General features: G+C 38.9%; 1 protein-coding gene across 1 annotated transcript in view; it reads right to left on the bottom strand.

Moving 5' to 3' along the window:
- LOC115215729 (UDP-glucose:glycoprotein glucosyltransferase 1-like) overlaps positions 1 to 21973 on the bottom strand; it is a 204643-nt gene that overhangs the window by 136939 nt on the left and 45731 nt on the right. Inside the window, 9 exon segments of the mRNA XM_029785021.2 lie at positions 3684 to 3782; positions 6057 to 6142; positions 11763 to 11847; positions 14640 to 14725; positions 15934 to 16040; positions 17231 to 17282; positions 18002 to 18191; positions 20495 to 20574; positions 21428 to 21530. Coding sequence (XP_029640881.2) covers positions 3684 to 3782; positions 6057 to 6142; positions 11763 to 11847; positions 14640 to 14725; positions 15934 to 16040; positions 17231 to 17282; positions 18002 to 18191; positions 20495 to 20574; positions 21428 to 21530 — 888 coding nt within the window.

Genomic DNA, 21973 nt, shown 5'->3' with positions numbered 1-21973 from the left:
AATGTGCCCCTGTGTGCCTATACATATGTGTTTGTGTGTATGTAATATTTCACCACATTTAGTTTGTTATCTAATTCGAAAACCACCTTACAATTCAAGCTGCAAGTGAAGACCATTATTCGTTCAGTACAATATCAGCTCAAAAAACACTGCATAGCAACAAACGACGCTAACAATAAGAGCCGAAGGCAAAGAATAAGAAGGACAGTGAAGAAAGAGGGAAAGACAAAGACAAAAAAAGGAGATAAGGGAGAGAGAAAAAAAAAAGAAACAAAAGCAGACTATACAGATAATGACTTTGTCACAATGTTTCATTTATTATTATTATTGTTATTATTATTATTATTATTATTATTATTATTATTATGGTTAATATTTTCAGTTTTTATATTTACAGATAATATATTTTTGTAATTGCATTCTGGAATGGTAAAAATTATAATCAACATTTTAAGTTTTCCGTACAATTTTTCCCCAAGCTGACTTGGACTAAAATTGCTAATAATAATGATAATAATAACAACAACAATAAATGATTATTTTTTTTTTTTTTTTTTTTGTAAATTTGGAATGAACACAATGCTTTATAATTATATTTTAAATTCTTTGTAAAAAAACAACAACCACAAAACAACGAAACATTGTTAATCCTCGTAAGATACACAAATATGACTTTAAAACTATACGAAAGATGTCTTCAACTTCATCTTATTAAACAGAAATCAATATATTATTATTCCCCCTCATCTATGCCCCTGTGGCTGATAATTACTATTATTGTTGTTATTATCATTATTACATACATTTGACATGTTTTCCTTGAAGCAGTTTGAGTTAATTTAATGTCAAAATGGGTAAGAGTGAAAAATTTTTTTTTGTCAAATACATTCGTACGTTAGCACAGGTGTGGCTGTGCAGTAAGCAGTTTGCTTTCCAATCAATGGTTTGGGGTTCAATCCCATTGTATGGCACTTTGGGCAAAGTCTTTTGTAATGGACTCAGTCCCCAACCAAAGCCTTGTGAGTGCATTTGGTTGGCAGAAATTGAAAGGAGCCTGTGATGAAAATATATCATCATCGTCATTTAGCGTCCGTTGTCCATGCTGGAATGGGTTGGACGGTTTGACCAGGACTGGTAAGCTTGAAGGCTCTACCAGACTCCAGTCTTATTTGGCATGGTTTTCTATGGCTGGATGCCCTTCTTAATACCAACCACTCTGAGAGTATAATAGGTGCTTTTACACACCACTGGCACAGGTGCCATTTGCATGATACCAGTATCTGCCATGACTGCAATTTTGCTCGGCTTGACAGGTCTTCTCAAGCGTGACAAAGGTCTTAGTCAATGCCTCTGTGAAGCCCAATGCTCGAAAAAATCTTGGCCACTTTGCCTCCATGAGGCCCAACACTCGAAAGGAACTCAGCCACTTTGCTTCAGTGAGGCCCAATGCTTGAGAGGAAATCAAGCTGCTTTGCCTCCGTGAGGCCCAATGCTTGAAAGGAACTCAGTCACTTTGCCTCCATGAAGTCCAACACTCAAAGGAATACATTCATATATATATATGTGCCGGTGGCACGTAATAAGCACCCACTACACTCACGGAGTGGTTGGCGTTAGGAAGGGCATCCAGCTGTAGAAATATTGCCAGATCAGACTGGGCCTGGTGCAGCCTTCTGGCCTCCCAGACCCCAGTTGAACCGTCCAACCCATGCTAGCATGGAGAGCGGACACTAAATGATGATGATGATATATATATATATATATATATATATATATATATATATATAGATAGATAGATAGAGAGAGAGAGAGAGAGAGATGTATGAAAAATAATAGTCTGGGTATGCAATACAAAATATACATATATAAATATATACATGCAAAACGAGAGAAAGCAAAAAGTGGAGACTTTTAAATGATGAATATTTAAATATATATATATAGATATTTATATTAATAGATCCAACTTACAGAGAGTACAAATGACAGATAAAATTAAAAGGGTGAAAGAAAGGTGCTATAAGTCCAACAGCTGTTTCTGGGAGCTTAGTGATCCATTATAATGTTGGTAGATGCAGTTCATTACAATATGTGGTCGCAAATGAAGCAATCAACCTTGGATAAGAAGAGCCTCTGTCATCAGCATAAAGAAGATCTTACATTTCATCATCATCATCATCGTTTAATGTCCGTTCTCCATGCTAGCATGGGTTGGACAATTTGACCGGGAATCTGGGAAGCCAGAAGGCTGCACCAGGCTCCAGTCTTATCTGGCAATGTTTCTACAGCTGGATGCCCTTCCTGACGCCAACCACTCCATGAGTGTAGTGGGTGCGCAGAGAAATTCAAAGGAAGAATATCATATTTATTATATTTAATTTCTTTATCCACATAATTGCCTCCATATCTGTCCAACCTGATCCCTCTTATAGCCATTCTTTACCCTGTGGAATTGATCCCCTGTAAAGACATCCAAGTCTAAGTTTGAATTTTTTGAGCACTACAAAGTGTCATTTATACTGAGGATCTCTGGATCTCGTCTGTTTATATCATCATCATCATTGTTGTCGTTGTTTAATGCCTGCTTTCTATGCTGGCATGGGTTGGACAGTTTGACTGAGGCCTGGCAAGCCAGGAGGCTGCACCAGGCTCCAATGTGATTTGGCAAGGTTTCTACAGCTGGATGCATTTCCTAATGCCAACTACTCAGAGTGTAGTGGGCGCTTTGTGTTCCACCAGCACAGGAGCCAACCAGGCAGCATGTGCATCGTCCATACTCAAATAGTGCCTTTTGCATGCCACCGGCATGGATGCCAGTCAGGCAGCACTAGCATCAGTCACACTCAAATGACACTTTATATGTGCCACTGGCACAGGTGCCAGTCCGGCGACACTGGCATTGGCTATGCTCGAATGGTGCTTTTTGTGTGCCACCAGCATGGGAGCCAGCGAGGCAGTACTGGCACTGTCCATGCTCAAATAGTACCTTCTGCGTGCCACTGGCACGGGTGCCAATCAGGCGGCACTGGTATTGGCCATGCTCAAATGGTGCCTTTTACATGCCACCGGCACGGGTGCCAGTCAGGCGGCACTAACATCAGTCACACTCAAATGACGTTTTATATGTGCCACTAGCACAGGTACCAGTCAGACAGCACTGGCATTGGCCATGCTCGAATGGTGCTTTTTACGTGTCACTGGGTGTGTTTGTCCTGCATCACTGCTTGGTAGCTGGTATTGGTGTTAACAAAGCTGCAACTTAGCAGTACAGCAAGAAAGACTGATAGAATAAATACCGGACTTTAAATTCTTCAAGGTGATGCTCCAGCATGGCCACAGTCTAATGACAGAAACAAGCAGAAGATAACAGATAGGCTCAGGTGTGGCTGAACGGTAAGAAGTTTGCTTCCCAACTACATGGATCTAGATTCAGCACCCCTATATGGTACCTTGGGCAAGTGCCTTCTACTATAATCACAGGCCCCTTGTGAGTGGATGTGGAAGAAGAAAACTGAAAGAAAATTGTTGTGTATGCCAGCCTTGTTCAGGTGTCTTGCTTTGAGCTCAGTAGATAAAGACAATATATTGAACTAAAACATGCAACAGTAGTGCCCCTGGAAGGGCAACGATTGAAAGAGGTTGGAAACTAGTGAAGGGAAAATGGAAACAATAATCATACTGACCGTAAGAAACGTTCATACAGATGACCTGATGCCAAGGAAAAGATATTTAATGTGGAATCTTTATCTTCTTTCTTCTCCTTCTTGCCTCCACCAAAAGAACTGAAAATAGAAATGAATAATATAAGATTATACATTCATATATATAAATAGATAGAGAGAGAGAGAGAGATTATATGTCATTATCATTGTTTTTACTTCCACCTATCTATGCCTGCATGAGTCAGATGAAATTTGTTGGAGCACATTCTCTATGGCTGGATACCCTTCATGTTGCCAACCCTCACTTGCAATATTGTAATTCCCCATGGTCAGAAATATTTTCACAGAATAATGGAAGTGAAGGACATTCATTTACAATGTTAAAACAAGATGCACGCATACACATACAAACATACATGCTTATGTAGATAGATAGATATAGATAGATAGATATGTATGTATGTATGTATACAAACAGGCTTCCCTGCAATTTCCATCTACTAAATTCACACACAAGGCATAGGTCAGCCCAGAGCTAAAATAGAAGACACTTGCCCAAGGTGCTGTGAAGTGAGACTGAACCTGAAATGGTTGCAAAGTGAGCCTCTTAACCACACAGCAATGCCTGCACACATATATGTATATGTGTGTGTGTGTGTGTGTATATATATATATATATATATATATATATATACATACAGTAAATGTATATATTTATATGAGCAATTTATACATGTATTCTATTCATCCAAGTTTTAAAGAGTATCTCTGAAACAACAGAGACTCAGACACCTTGAGTTTCAGGCTGGTGCACTCTGCTATGTGCAATGACATGAAAATCAAAAGAGTATATACTCTACTTTATGTACTGAGTTACTCCCATTTATATAAGAACTGATGTTAAGAAGTTTACTTCCCAACCAGATGATTATGGGATCAGTTTTGCAGCATGGATCCTTACAAAATTGTCTTTTACTACAGCCTCAGGCCAACCAAAGCTTTGTGAGTGGATTTGGTAGATGGAAACTGAAAGAAGCCCATCAAAGATGTGTGTGTGTGTGTGTGTTGTGAGAGCACAACTGTGTATTCCTTTGATCTGGCACTGCATGATAGTTACAAACAAGTGTCCCCTTATTTGTTGAGGGTTGGTGAGAGGAAGAGCATCAAGCTGTACAAAATCAAAATCTGCAAATTCCGTCCAACTCATGTCAGCATGGAAAAGTGGATGTTAACACAATGTGAAAAATGCAGAAATTTGGATAATGAATGATAGACAGACAGACAGACAGACATACTGTATGAATTGGCAAGAGAGAATGAAACTGAACAAAAGTACATTGCATTATTAGCTATGTCCCTTTACTCCAAGGTTAACTTCTGCCTTCTGTTACTTTCAAGAACGATAAAACAAGTAGCAAGGTTTGGGGATCAATATGACTGACTGTAAAGCTTTAAAAACAATAATGCCACAGCATGGCCACAGTCTATCATCATCATCGTTTAACGTCCGCTTTCCATGTTGGCATGGGTTGGACGGTTTGACTGAGGACTGGTGAGCCAGCAGACTGAACCAGGCTCAATCTGATCTGGCAAAGTTTCTACAGCTGGATGCCCTTCCTAATGCCAACTACTCCAAGAGTGTAGTGGGTGCTCTTACGTGTCACAGGCACAAGGGCCAGTCAGGCGGTTCTGGTAACAATCATGCCAAAAAGGTGATTTTTACATGCTACCTGCATGGGAGCCAGTCTGGCGGCACTAGCAATGACAACGCTTGAATGTTGTTTGTCACGTGCCATCAGCACATATGCCGGTAAAGCGACGCTGGCAATGATCACGTTTGAATGGTGTGTTTTATGTGCCACCGGTACTTCTTATATATTCTTGTATTCATGCTGACTCTTGAATACAACTGGTATTCTGTCAGTTATGACAATGGGAATTCCGGTTGATCCACTCAACAGAATTGCCTGCTTGTGAAATTAATATACAAGTGGCTGAGCATTCCACAGACACATGTACCCATAACATAGTTCTCAGGGAGATTCAAGATGCCAGTGTGACAAGACCGGCCCTTTGAAAAACAGGTACAACTCATTTTTGCCAACCGAGTGAACTGGAGCAACATGAAATAAATAGTCTTACTCAAAAGACATGTGACCAGGTATTGAATTCACAACCTTTTGAACAAGAGCTGCATACCCTAACCATTATGTCACACACCTTTGCTCTTGAACATAAGAACATATTGAGAGACAAGACTATATAAGGACAAATACATCTCTGTTGTTCTTGCTTTGACAAAATAAATCTTTCAAAGAGAGGAGACATGTATAATTGAAGGACATCAAGAACTTAATTTTTAAATTCCAAAAGGTTAAATTTATAGATACTTGCCTTGATATAGAATCCCATATACCCATGCTCTCATCTTCATCATCTTTGAGTAGTTCTTCATTGACCTTATCTGATTTTTTGCCAACCTAAATTTTAAAAGAACAAAAACACCACATAAATAAGAAAAAAAAAAAGCAGAAAGGCAACAATATTCACTTCAGAAATTATGTGTCATCATTATCCTCATCATTTTAACATCCACTTTTCCATGTTTGCGTGAGTCAGACAGAATTATGAGGCACATTTTTTACAGCCAAATGCCCTTCCTGTTGTGAACCCTCAGCTGTTTCCAAGCAAGATATTTTCTTTATGGCCAGACATGATTTTGCAGAATATTGGAAGACAAAGAGGCACACACAAACATGGACACAAGTCATCATCATCATCCTTTAAAATCCACTTTCCATGCTGGCATGGGTTGGACGATTTGACCGAGGACTGGCAAACCAGATGGCTGCACCAGACTCCAATCTACAGTTGGATGCCTTTCCTAATGCCAACCACTCCGAAAGTGTAGTGGGTGCTTTTATGTGCCACTGGCATGAGGGCCAGTCAGGCAGTACTGGCAATGACCACACTCAAATGGTGTTTTTTACATGCCACCTGCACAGGAGCCAATCCAGTGGCACTGGCAACGACCTTACTCAAATATTTTTTCACATCCCACCAGCACACGTGCCAGTACGGTGTCAGTGGTAATGATCACACTCGAATGGTGCTTTTCATATCATCTAGGGTTATAACCTTATAACGTGCATTTCAAAGCTCCTCTGCAGTTATCAGCTACCATATGCTATGAGAGTAGGAACACTCCTTTTATTGGATATACATGAAGAAATTTGTTAGTGTATGTACAATGAGAAGCTAAATGTGATCCTACAGTGCTCTCAAAGGCACTCACCTGATAATGTGCAAGTACATAGCTATTGTTGCATCATATTTGTTTAATATTTTTATAACAATATGAGTAATATTTGAAACACTTAGCAACTAACAGCTGCTTGCAAGCCACAGAAACAATTGTGATTTGGATTAAAGCCTGGTCATTCCATCATCTTCTATTATAATGTTTTAAACCTACATATATATATATCTATTATATAAAATCCATTCTGTCTGTCTGTGTGTGTGTCTTCTCGGATCTTGGGCATCCTCCATCCGACTGCACTCAAATTTGATATGTAGATACCGACGGTATCAGGGTGTGTATAAGTCTTGGAAAAATTACAAAAATCCATTCCAGGTGAGAATGTGATCGATAAAGCTGTTTTTCTTTGGAATAGAAAAAAAGTCTATCTTTATTTCTTCTTTTGCTGGTGTCTCAAATTTAGGTAAAATCAGTGTTTCTCAAAGGGGAGGCCTATGGAACGGTCGGACAAGTTGTTTTGAGAAAATTTGGTTTAAATGTTTGACAACTCAGCACTGTCCATTGGACCGGAGGGGGGGGGGCTTTTGCTCGGAGTGGTTGGCGTTAGGAAGGGCATCCAGCTGTAGAAACACTGCCAGATCTGACTGGGCCTGACGAAGCCTTCCAGCTTCACAGACCCCAGTTGAACCGTCCAACCCATGCTAGCATGGAGAACGGACGCTAAATGATGATGATGATGATGATGATATATACAATGGGCTTCTTTCAGTTTTCCTCAAACAAATCCACTCACAAGGCTTTTCTCAACCGAAGGCTACATTAGAAAACACTTGCCGAAGGTGCCACACTGTGAGACTGAACCCAAAACCATGTGGTTGGTAAGCAAACTTTTTAACGCACAGCTCCATACGTAAAATGAAAATAAACTTTCCCCATCTCTTCAAGTCATGCCAGCACCTTACAAGTAATAACAATGACTTCAACAGACAATCGATGGGGATTATTAGAACATATTGGTCAGCTTTTTGGTAGAAGTCTGGAATCGTAAAAACGTTAATAAACCCTTATCCAGAAAACTGTTTAATAAAAGTATCTAAGTACCGTAAATCCTCGAGTATAATCCGCAATTTTTCCCAAAATTTAATGGTCAAAATCCCTAGTGCGTACTATATACGAGGTTAAAAATGAAAATTATTTTCTAAGCAATGTCCGAGTCTCTATTTGCTGTCTGGCAATGTTTATTCAGACGCATTTTGTGATGTTAAGCACGAAAATACTAAAGCTAAGCCTGAAAGCAATGAAGTCATAAAAGAATCATCCATAACTTGCAGTAAGCAACATTTATTAAACGTTATTACTGTTATTTCTTTATTTTCTGCAAACAAAATGCACAAAAAAGCTACACTTTTGCATTATGTTATATATACAATAATAATACAGGACGTTACCGTATACTTTTTACAAACCAAGGACGTTATATAGACCTCCTTGACTCAAGTTAGAGAAGGGGTGTGTATTATACACAAGGTTTAGGTTTTTCAGAGGTACAGCCCCGTAAAAATCCCCTGCGTATTATACTGAAGGGCGGACTATACTCGAGGAGTTACGGTATTAAAATTACTTGCAGATATAAAGGGAAATAACTCCATAGAAAATTCAACTTAAAGCAGCAAAAACGTTAGCTGTTCATTAATTCACAATATAATTATTTCTGGTTACTTTTTAATGCTTCCTCCAATCAATATATATGTTAAGACGACTTTGTTTCCCATATGAGTATACAAAAATGACCAGCTGTTTCCTTTTGTCCCTTAACGTTTAGTATATATTTCGCTCTTTAGCATTCAGATTTCTCTATCAAATTGTTTTGAATTAATCATGCATGATCTTGTAGCTATAGATCTTGATGTGATTGTTTACTTTTAGAATGACATTGTAAGGTAGGTGTGAGAAGCTGGATTTGGCTAGCTTAAACGTAAGATAAGCAGAATATTTTGGCGATCCATACAAACATGAAAAAGGCGGCGAGCTGGCAGAATCGTTAGCACGCCGGGCGAAATGCTTAGCGGTATTTCGTCTGCTACTACATTCTGAGTTCAAATTCCGACGAGGTCGACTTTGCCTTTCATCGTCGATTAAATAAGTACCAGTTCCGCACTGGAGTCAATATAATCGACTTAATCCGTTTGTCTGTCCTTGTTTGTCCCTTCTGTGTTTAGCCCCTTGTGGGTAGTAAAGAAATAGGTATTTCGTCTGTCGTTACGTTCTGAGTTCAAATTCCGCCGAGGTCCACTTTGCCTTTCATCCTTTCGGGAGGGATAAATTAAGTACCAGTTACGCACTGGGGTCGATATAATCGACTTAATCCGTTTGTCCTCTCTGTGTTTAGCCCCTTGTGAGTAGTAAAGAAATAGGTATTTCGTCTGCCGTTACGTTCTGAGTTCAAATTCCGTCGAGGTCAACTTTGCTTTCATTCTTTCGGGGTCGATAAATTAAGTACCAGTTGTGTACAGGGATCGATGTAATCGACTTAATCCCTCTGTCTGTCCTTGTTTGTCCCCTCTATGTTTAGCCCCTTCTGGGTAATAAAGAAATAAGAATATTTTGGCTGGATATGGTTAGTTTAAATGTGACAGGGTTAAATCAACACCAAGACATCATCATTATGCGGTGAGTTAACAAGGCGGGAGAGCTGGCAAAATCATTAGCTTACTGCACAAAATGTCTAGTGGTGTTTCATTCATCTTTACCCCAAGGTTGACTTTGTCTTTCATCCTTTCAGGGTCAATAAAATAAGTCCCAGTTGAGAACTGGGGTCGATATAATCAACAAGCCCCCTCCCTTCCAAATTTCAGGCCTTGTGCCAAAAGAAGAAAGCATGATGTAGTGAGATAAAGCAGCAAGCTGACAAAACTGGTAGAGCATCATAAAAAAAAAATGCTTTGTGGTATTTCTTCCAACCCCTTACATTCTGAGTTCGAATTCTGCCTTTCATCCTTTCCAGGTCAATAAAATAAATACACGTCAAGTACTGGAGTCAACATAATTGATTTGCCCCCTCCCCTCAAAATTCCTGGCCTTGTGTGAAAATTAGAATCATGCAGTTGTCAAGAACAAGTCTAATTGGTTAGAGCCACCCTCAAATCCAGTGGTTCTTAGACATTTATTTACCTATGGAACCCTGCGGTTCCTATTTTACTCTTCGGGACCCTCATACCCATTTGAAGTTTAAAAACATCCTATTCATCATCATCTTTTAATGTTCATTACCATGCTGACATGGGTTGGACAGTTTGACCAGAGCTGGTCAAGACAGAGAGCTATACCAAGCTCCAGTCTGATTCAGCTTGGTTTCTATGGCCAGATGGCCTTCTATTTTACAACCACTTTACCAACCACTTCACAGTGTGTCCTGGGTGCCTCTAACATGGCACTGACATGATTGCCAACATGTGGCATCAGCATGAGTGCTTTTAACGTGGCACCGGCACAGGACTCTAGCAATCCAATCCTCTTCACACTTCTGCTGTTGAGGATAGGTCTTCTGGACTTTTGAGGCACCAGGTATCTCGGTCCTTCGTCAATTAAGGCACCAGGTATCTTGGTCAGGAATTGTATAAGAAAAAAAATTATTAAAATATTTTGTATAATGTAGAAATATAACCAATTTATTGCAGATAAACTTTAACATCAAAAATGTTATATGGACCCCGAAGGGTCATATGAACCCCAGTTGAGGCCAACCACTACTCAAACCAATTCCTAAATAGAATCTAAAACCTTATGTATTTTTCAATAAATATTATTCTGTTGTTGCCACACTATGAGAGATTCCTTTCTTGCCCTCCAACCCACTAATGGCACCCCAATCTCACTCATTCCTACTCACTTCGTACCTGAAAAGTTCACTGCATTACCCTTATATCACTTTTCAGCTTCAAAGAATAACACAATAAAATAGAGTTGAGTGGAGGGAAAGGTGGATGAACGGAGTTGGAAATTAAAGGTAAGTTTGGAAAGTGGACATAAAACGATGATGATAATGTAAAAATGGTAGTAGGAAAGTCGTTTTGAATCAATTAGTGTGGCGCCTGTCTCCTCTGACATTGCATAATATTAGCAATGTGCATCACCGTCATACTAGCAATATCATTTATTTCCAGACATAGGTGAGAGTTGGTGACAGAAGGGTATCTCACCGTAGGAAATCTGAAGCTCAGCAAATTTACTGAATCATCACCGTTATCATCATCATAACAGTTTTAACATCTACTTTTCCATGCCTGCATGGTTCAGACAGAATTCATCAAGGTAGCTTTTATACAGCTGGATACCCTTCCTGTCACCGACCCTAACTTGTTTCCAAGCAAGGTAATATTTCCCCATGGCCAGATATGTTTTAGACAGAAGACTGGAAACGAATGACACTGCTTGTATGAGGGTGATGCTCATTTACAACTATCATGCATGAGACGCCAAGACAAAGGAACATGCACACACACACACACACCACACACACACACATGACAAGCTTCATTCAGTCTCCATCAATCAAAACCACTCACAAACCTTTGGCCAGCTTGATGGGTATAGTGGAAGACACTTGCCCAAGGTGGGTGCCACACAGTAAGAATGAACCCAAGATCACATGGTTTGGAAGCAAGCTTCTTAACCACATAGCCATACCAGCACCACTTGATAATCACACAGCAATGGTTGTGAGAGGTGGATAGAGGAAGAGACAGAGAGAGAGAGATAGAGGGATGGAAAAGAACATTTCAAATGCAACCATGCACATAGGAAACCTTGCACGGTGAAAGCTAACACTTCACACTCACCTTAATGCGAATAGTTTTACTCTTGAAACTGTTGATAGCAACAACAAGATCTTTGGCTCCGGCTGGAGTGTCTGTCATCTCATGGCTGTAAAGAAAACAGATTGTCCATTTTATTTATCTATTAGAACAAAAAGGGAGGTTCCATGCTCAGAATCACAACCGGGACATTACTGACGAGAAGGGCAGCGAGCTGGCAGAAGCATTACCATGCTGGGCGAAATGCTTAATGATATTTCGTCTGCTGTTACATTCTGAGTTCAAATTCCACCAAGGTCCACTTTGCTTTTCATTCTTTCAGGGTTTATTAAATAAGTACCAGTTATGCACTGGGATCGATGTAATCGACTTAATCCCTTTGTCTGTCCTTGTCTGTCCCCTCTATGTTTAGCCCCCTGTGAGCAATACTACTAGTGAGTTCAAGTGCCCCTAACGGTGGTTTACAGCCAGGGCCTATATAAGATTTTTTGGGGTCCATATTAGTAAAATGTGGAGGCACATGGCCTAATGATTAGAGCAGCAGATTTGCGGTCAAAGGATCGCAGGTTCAAATCCCAGATTGGGCAATGTGTGTGTTTATGAGCGAAACACCCAAGCTCCATGTGGCTCCGGCAGAATGTAATGGCGAACTTCTACTGACTCTTTCGCTACAACTTTCTCTCACTCTTTCCTCCTGCATCTTGCAGCTCACCTATGATGGACCGGCGTCCCATCCAGGGGGAAACCTATACGCCAAGGAAACCGGCTCTTATGAGCCAGGCATGGCTCGAGAAGAAACAAAACAATAACATTGGCAAAATAGTAAATTGGGGATCCACAACTGTATTTCATGGGTCCAAGCAAAGTTTGGATTTAAATGTATCTATTGAAAAAAACAGAGTTTTCTTTGTCTAATGTTTTACATCGTTCGACCTATACAAGTAAATGGACATCATCATCGTTTAACATCCACTTTCCATGCTAGCATGGGTTGGACGATTTGACTGAGGACTGGTGTACTAGATGGCTGCACCAGACTCCAATCTTGATCTGGCAGAGTTTCTACAGCTGGATGCCCTTCCTAACACCAACCACTCCGAGAGTATAGTGGGTGCTTTTACGTGCCACAGGCATGAGGGCCAGTCAGGCAGTACTGGCAATGGCCACACTCAAACGGTGTTTTTTATGTGCCACCTGCACAGGAGCCAGTCCAGCGGCACTGGCAATGACCTCGCTCGAATGTTTTTTCACGTGCCACCAGCACAAGTGCCAGTAAGGCGATGCTGGTAACGATCACGCTCGAAGTGAAGAACAAAATAGGAATTTTGAAAGAAGTAGATATAAAATTAGTTTTTAAATATTGAATGGCTATGGGTGTCCACTAGAATATAATAATAATAATAAGGGTGCGTGGGTAAAAAACGGTTGAGAACCACTGCCCTAGAGACACTGATCCCTATTTTTTAGATAGAACACGTGTAGCAGGTAATGTGAAGTAATGTTTCTTCCTATACGTTGATGTCCTATCCAGGGGAAAATTTATCTCTCATCTGTCAATTTATCTCAGGGGGTCAACATAATTAATTAGCCCCTTCTCTTAAAATTTCAGGCTTTGTGCCTACGGATTATTATCATTATTCAGTCATTAAACTGTGACCATCCTGGAGCACTACCTCGATAGATTTAGTAAAACAAATCGACCCTATTATTCTTTCTTTTACACTGAACCTCGTACTTATTCCATTCGGCTCTTTTTTACCGATCTGCTACATTACAGGGACGTAAACAAACCAACACCAGTCATCAAATGTTGGGGGGACAAACACGAAGGACACACACACACGACTTGCTTCTATCAAATTTTGTCTACCAAATACACTCAGAAAACTTTGGTCGGCCCAAAGTTACAATAGAAGACACTTGTCCTTGGTTCCACGCAGTGGGACTGAACTCAGAACCAGGTCGTTGGAAATCGAACTTCTTACCATACAGTCACGCGTGCCCCTATTTGGAAGTATTTTTTAAAAACAAATTCAAGGGAGACAACTTCATTAATTTATAAGCGATGAATTCGTCAACAGAATGTTTTGCATTTACTTATTTTCGAAGTTCTTTGTACTTGTTTGTCACGTGACTTGATTCGAGGTCCCTATGTTGAAAATGGTGGCAGAATAATATCAGAGACCAGTTCAAAGAGAATATCAAGACTGATGACAATTTATAGTAAATAATACCATGTAGCCCTGTGGCAAGAAGGAAGGGACTGAAGCCCATTGTGTGTATTGGTGAGTATATTACACACATGAACTTCTTTCAGATTCCGTCTACCAAATCCACCCACATAGCTTTAATTGGCCCAGGGCTATAGCTGAAGACATTTGCCTAAGATGCCATGCAATGGGATTGAACCTGGAACCATGTGGTTGGGAAGCAAGCTTCTTACCACACAATTATGTATCACACGACTCTCAGTTTCCTTCTTCTGAATCAACTCATGAGACTTGGATCTACCCAGAGCTAATATAGCTCTGGGTAGAAAGGTGGCGAGCTGGCAGAAACGTTAGCACGCCGGGCGAAATGCTTAATGGTATTTCGTCTGGCGTTATGTTCTGAGTTCAAATTCTGCCGAGGTCGACTTTGCCTTTCATCCTTTCGGGGTCGGTAAATTAAGTACCAGTTATGCACTGGGGTCAATGTAATCGACTGGCCCCTCCCCAAATATGTCAGGCCTTGTGCCTAGAGTAGAAAAGAATATAGCTCTGGGTAGATCCGTTCCTATATTAGCAACAGGACTGAACCCAAGATGGCATGGTTGCGAAGCAAACTTCTTAACCACTTTGCCACACCTGCAGTATATTTAATGCTTCAAAGAATAAGAAATAGTGTTAATATTACACTCACCTTAAGATTTCATAAATATCTAAAGACCGCCCCTCTCTCAGCTTTAAAAGCCAAACTCCAGGATAAGCCTTCAACTGAAAGTAGCCCTATTAAATTAAGAGAAAAGAAAAATGTATGAATGCAACTGATTTATAGGAAAAATTGTACAAAGAAAAATTGCCATTTAAAAATAGGATGTAAAAATGAATTTAGAAGCAAAGTTTTTTAATTTCTAGGTGGTTTTTAATTTTCAGCCCTCACTAGATAGACTTATGATCGAAGGAATTTCACAAGGGATGTTCTGAAATTTTAGGAGATGGGGCTAATCAATTACATTGACCCCCGCCACAAAGCTCAACTGGTATTTATTTCATTGATCCCTGAAAGGATGAAAGGTAAAACTGACCCTGCCGGAATTTGAACTCTGAACATAAAGACAGATGAAATGCAGCTATGCAATATAGTATATTTATATTGAGACCATTAAATAGAAGTAAGTACCAGGCAAGTACTTGTTTTAATGTACTCGACCACCCAGCTTACAAAATCGCTGGCCTTGTGTCAAAATTTGAAACAATTATTACTATTACTATTATTATTTTTTATTACTATTATTACTATTATTATTATTACTATTATTATTATTATTACTATTATTGCTATTATTACTATTATTATTATTATTATTATTACTATTATTATTATTATTACTATTATTGCTATTATTATTATTATTACTATTATTATTATAACTATTATTATTATTATTATTATTACTATTACCATTATTATTATTATTATTATTATTATTATTAAGGTATTATGAAGCAGACTCATTAGCACATGGAACAAAATGCTCAACAGCATTTCATCCTTCTTTATGTTCAGAGTTCAAATTCTGCCAAGATGAAGCTTTGCCTTTCATCCTTTTGGGGATGGGATCAATGAAATAAGTACCAGTTGAGCCCAGGGGTCAACGTAATTAATTAGCCCCTTCTCTTAAAATTTTAGGCTTTGTGCCTAAGGATTATTATCATTATTCAATAACTCTCCTTTCGTCTATCCAGTTTACAAAAGAATAATTTTAGCAGATTTAAAATTAGAAACCATAACGAAATAGGGAAAAAAACTAAAAAATAAATATATAAATAAATTAAAAAAGGACCACCACCAAAAAAAGATTGCTTTGAATTTTTAATGTAGTAAAATGAGAATTTCAACTTAATTAAATTAAACTGGATAATATACAAAAACTAATTTTTACTTTATTTTTTCAATATTTTTCAAATGATGAGAATATTTGTCGAGAACATACCAAATTTGCCATAACAATAGTATCAACAAGGGAAGCAGAGTTATTGGCACCGAGAGTAAACTGTAGTCCACGGGGTGGTTGGCCACTGCTGGAATCATGACAATGTCCTAGGTGAGAAAAAAATAGCAAAAAAAAAAAAAAGAAATATACTTATATATTACAAAAGATATCTGCAAAAGAAAATTTGATAAAGACTTCCTGTTTTTAATGCACACATACAATGTACAAGCCTATATTTTACATATATTATCATCCTCCTCCTCCAGTGTTTTAAATCCAGGTTTTATCCCCGATAACAGGGGTGACCGGATCTACCTCAGTGCCATAGCAACAGCCCTCATATCCTCTCACCTGGTTTTGGGCATCCTTTTCCAAACGAACCCTCTCAATCTCCACCTCCACCTTTTCTTTAGTCTATCTTGCTTTCACGCTCCATTTACCTCAAATGCAATCACCCTCCTCAACACATGCCCATACTACCTCACTCCATTCGCCCTCACCAACCATTCCACCGATTCCTCCAACCCCAGCACCCCCATCAAATCTTCAGTCCTCGTATCAAACAGCATCACCCCATCTCTTTCTCTCCTCAGACACCATGTCTTACTCCAATACAGCATTGCAGCTCTCACACAACTCATATAGATTCTTCCTTTCATCTTTAATGAGAATTTTTTTCCATATAAAATTTATGATATATATATACTAGCAGTATCGCCCGGTGTTGCTCGGGTTTGTAAGGGAAATAACTATATAAGCATTTTTAGAGAGTTATAGCCAAAAAATAGCAAAAAAATGGAAAAAAAATTATGGTAAATTCTTTTTAAAATCGTTGACTCATCGTAGACATTTTTAAAGAGTTACTTCCCTTATATAATAGCGAAAAAATGCATTAAAATGGAAAAAAATTATGGTAAATTTTTTTTTAAATCGTAGACTCATCGTAGACGCGTGCTAATAACCAGAAGTGCTCGATATGAATCACGACTATAAGATACCCGGTTTTGGTTAAACTGCACCGCAAAATGTGGGAGTAGTTAGGAATCTAAATCGTAGGAGACAGGCACACAACTTCACTTTTATATATAAAGATATATATATATATATATATATATATATATATATATATATATAAACATACAGGGGTAAGTAAGAAGGAAAATAAGTGAAAATGCACATTGGAAATCAAATGTGTTATGAACAGCCAACTTACTAAACTATTGTCTTAGCCATCTGCACACTCTTGTTAAATACATATTAAAAAAATAAATAAATATGAATATAATTTGTCGCTTACCTTCAAGCAAGAGGTATTCTAGTTCAAATTCAGCTGATACTCCATTACTGGCCTGCATAATAGAAATCAATAACGTAAAATACAGATACATATATACATACACTCACATTAAGAAAAACAGAGGAAAAAAGCCAAGAGGAAAAAACAACACAAGGATATGGTACATGCAAAGTATTACTAAGACGCTCAGAGAAGGAAAGAAAGAATGGTTGTTTTACGTTTTGAGCAAAGCTCTTATTCAGAAACAGGAGACAGAGGAATGTGCAAAAAAAAAAACAAATTGCTAACAGTCCACATGTAGCTGCATCTTATATTTGTATATATGTATATATATATATATATATAATATATAAATTAGAGAAAAACCATTATTATGCAATTCAAACAATGATAGACATAAACCAAATCATAAATAAAAAATAAAATATATTTTTTAAAACATATAACTCGATCACAAAAAGTACAAAAATGAATAAACAATATATGATAAGTAAAAAAAATTACATACGTTTCATGGCTATAATTTAAATTCGAATTACAATTAAATTTTGATTTAATCGAAAAACAATCCAATTTAAGATTATAGCATAGCCACTCTTCAGGTTAACAATAATAGTTAAATAAATAAGCAAATGTATATAAATGTTAATATTAATGTGTGTATATATGTATAGAGAGTGAGGGAAAGGGATGGAGAGAGAGAGAAAGGAAAAAGGATGGAGAAAGAGAGATAAACAGACAGATAGAGATGTGTAACATATGACTACGTACCTCTTCTAACATGATGTTATCCAAGTCGTAGGGTGATTTCACTGCTTCTACCAACCAGCTCTCTGGCGGGTGCATGTTGAGGGTGAGCAACGACTTTTGGGGTAAGCTTTCAAATTTAGCATAAGGAACAGAGATGGCATTTCCATCAACACTGAACTTCAATTCAGGATCCAGTACATAGCGGTAGAAGCTGGATTGGAACAAAATCAAATGTTTCCAGTTTAGCTAAATGATTGACAATTAATTACAATTTTATTATCTTCCATGAATAAAAGACAAATTATGTTGAAAATGGAAATCTCTATATAGACAAAGCTGAAGTTGTCTTTGTACGGCAGGTTTGGTAGCCTTCAACTAACACTATCTCCTCCGAGACCCTGTGGCGCAAGTTGACCAAAATTGAGAGTATGATAGAAGAAGGCTTGCTCTTCCTTCTGTAGAACAAAAAATTCAAATCGGACCATATTAACACCAAAAATTATTTACATCAAAAAGGTGCTTTTTTTCCTATGAAAATCCCTATTTTTACGATTTTTGACTGCTATGTCGCCATTTTTCGGTGTATTTCAACCAGAAAAATGTTCATTTAAAGAGAATAACAAGCTACATAATGCAAAATTTTTATTTTACAAAAATTCGAATTCTAAAGGGTCGAAACAAACCCGAGCAACGCCGGGCGATACTGCTAGTATATAATAAAAGTTTTCCCCATGGCTGTGTGGTTAAGAAGCTTGCTTTGCAACTATGAGACTTCAGGTTCAGTCCCACTCTGTGTCACCTCAAGCGAATGACTTCTGTTATAGCCCTGGGACGACCAATGCTTTATGAGTGAATCTGGTAGATGGAAAACTGTGTAGAAGCCATCCAACACACTTATGTGTATGTTTGTGCATGTCTTTCTGCCCTCCCCATAGCAACTGACAACAGGTGTTGGCTTGTTTACATCCCTATAACTTAGCAGTTTGGCAAAAGTGACCAAGAGAAAAAGTACCATCATCATCGTTTAACGTCCGCTTTCCATGCTAGCATGGGTTGGATGGTTTGACCAGGGTCTGGGAAGCCAGGAGGCTGCACTAGGTTCCAGTCTGATCTGGCAGTGTTTCTACAGCTGGATGCCCTTCATAACGCCAACCACTCCATGAGCGTAGTGGGTGCTTTTTATGTGCCACCGGCATAGGTGCCAGGGGAGGCTGGCAGTGGCCACGATCAGTTGGTGTTTTCTACGTGCCACCTGCAAGACTTAAAAAATAAGTACCAATGTCCATCTGTTGCGTTTTTGATCAAAACACTGCATTTTATATTGCTCCAAGACCACTCAGCTCGTAAAAAGGAGCAACTCTGCAATGAGCTAGCGTCCCATCCAGGGAGAAATATGTAAACCAGAGAAACCAGGAAACCAGCCCTAACCTCCAATATGGGCAAACCATCTTGCAGGTTTACTAAACAAATCCTTTGCCACTGTACATTGGAAAGTACAGTGAAACCAATGTTTTGCTGCTAACGTCATAACATTTACCATATTTCATGGCATATAAGATGCACAATTTTTCTTTTAGTTCTTTTTTTTATAGACATGATGATGATGATGATGATGTCACAAAAAAAATAATAAATAGGTGCAGTCTTGACTACATGGTAAGACGCTTGCTTCCCAACCACGTGGTTCAGTCCCACTGCATGGCACCCTGGGAAAATGTCTTCTACTACAGTTTCGGGCCGACCAAAGCCTTGTGAGTGGATTTGGTAGATGGAAACTGAAAGAAGCCTGTCGTATATGTAAGTATATATATATATGTTTGTGTGGAGGCACATGGCCTAGTGATTAGAGTAGCGGACTCGCGGTCAGGGATCGCATGTTCGAATCTCAGACCGGGCAATGTGTGTGTTTATGAGCAAAACACCTAAGCTCTACGCGGCTCCAACAGAAGGTAATGGTGAACTTCTGCTGACTCTTTCGCCACAACTTTCTCTCACTCTTTCCTCCTGCATCTTGCAGCTCACCTGCGACGGACCAGTGTTCCATCCAAGTAGGCAACCTGTGTGCCAAGGAAAGCAGGAAACCAGCCCTTATGAGCCAGGCATGGCTCGAGAAGGAACAAAGAATATATGTTTGTATTTCTGTGTTTGCCCCACCACCATCGCTTGACAACCAATGTTGGTGTGTTTATGTCACCCATAACTTAGCGGTTCAGCAAAAGAGACCAATAGAATAAGCACTAGGCTTACGAAGAATAAATCCTGGGGTTGATTCATTCGAGTAAAGGCAGTGCCCAAGCATGGCCGCAGTCAAGTGACTGAAACAAGTAAAAGAATAAATAAAGCGCCCTGGGTCCTCTATGTGAAATTGGGCCTCTATTACATGCTGTAATGCACTAAAATATTTTTTCTCAGTTGAATTTGGGATACACCTAATATGCCTGTTCATCTTCTATGCCATTAACTACAATATTTACCTTGAGACAGAATATAAAAAAAACACCTAAAGGCACTTACTTTGTAAGGGGCAGTTCTGACAGCTTGTCTTTGCAGTTCATATAAATCTTGATATTCATGTTGGCAACACTTTGAAGGGTCTAGAAATCGGAAAGAATAAAGTCTTGAAACAACAGTTTGAAGAATCAAAAATTACTCTAATAACAGCAAGTTAATAACGGACATTGAAATAAAGTAGGTTGATAATGGGGTGGCGATTCATGTAAAAATATCAAAATGAAGGGTCCATTAGGTTAAGTTTTATTTGTGAAATACAGTTGCTTTGAATTTGCTTCAGAAAGAAGTCTATGCTTGTGATGGGTAGATGGGATGAGAGTGCTAGGAATGTGTTTGTACCCCAACTTCACTTGATAACCGATGCTGGTGCATTTATGTCCCCGTAACTTAGCGGTTCAGCAAAAGAGACTGATAGAATAAGTACTAGGCTTACAAAGAATAAGTCCTAGGGGTCGATTTACTCGACTAAAGACAGTGCTCCAGCATGGCTCTAGTCAAATGACTGAAACAAGTAAAAGAATTCTATTGCAGGTGGAGATAAGAGGAGATGAACCAGTGTTAAACCCACCAATCTCATTGATCTCCAACGGCCTGTAAGGGTCTTAGACCCAGGCCCTTCCTTAAGATCAAATCATTTGTGAATAAACAAACAAAAACTTAAAGAACTTTGCAAGGTGAAAGTAGGTTTGTTTAATCTCGTTTGATGTTGGAATAAATAACAAGCGGAAGTGGTGACATGGGAAGTGTGAAATTGGAATTCTTTAATTCTGTTATAAATGAATCTAGCGTCTGATTCTATTATTCTGTTCTGAGCATTCCAGTTGTGTGATCGCAAAAAAAAAACTAGAATCTAAATCTGTGGTTGCCCGACAGACATGTACAGGAAAGGGGAAAAAATGTTATTGTGGGGGTCATAGAGTTAAATCAGTTACTTACAATTAAAATAGGAATAAGCTTCTGAGCCTCTCTTGATACAGGGTCCATGATGACTTCAACTTCAAATGAGGGTGCATTCGGGTCAGCAGGTATTTTGATGACGCTGCAGGGAATATATTTCGGAGAAAATGAGAGATGAGTGTGATCAGAGCCACAAAATGAAGAACGGTGAAAGAGGAAGTGTGTGTGGATGGCAGAGAGAGAGAGAGAGAGAGAGAGAGAGACATAGTAACAGTGAGGTGGAATAACATTGTAACATGAGACTTGTAGGAGGAAAGACACACAGATGCTGCCTCTAATGGAGAATTGCAAGAAAGTGTGATAACAATAGGTAACAAATACTGCTATAGTGAAGGTCTTCTCAAGCGATACGCTGTGCTTGAGAAGACCTGGGTCAAATAAAATCGAAAACAAAATAGAAATTATAGTTGTGGCTGATACCAGTGCCGCCTAACTGGCACCCGTGTTGGTGGCACATAATAAGCACAATTTAAGCGAGGGTTGATGCTAGTGCCACCTGACTAGCTCCCTGTGCTGGTGGCATGT

Source organism: Octopus sinensis, linkage group LG9 (genome assembly GCF_006345805.1).
Source record: "Octopus sinensis linkage group LG9, ASM634580v1, whole genome shotgun sequence".
Lineage (NCBI taxonomy): Eukaryota > Metazoa > Mollusca > Cephalopoda > Octopoda > Octopodidae > Octopus > Octopus sinensis.
Note: the sequence above shows the minus strand (reverse complement) of the source record. Positions and strands in the feature narration are given on the sequence as shown.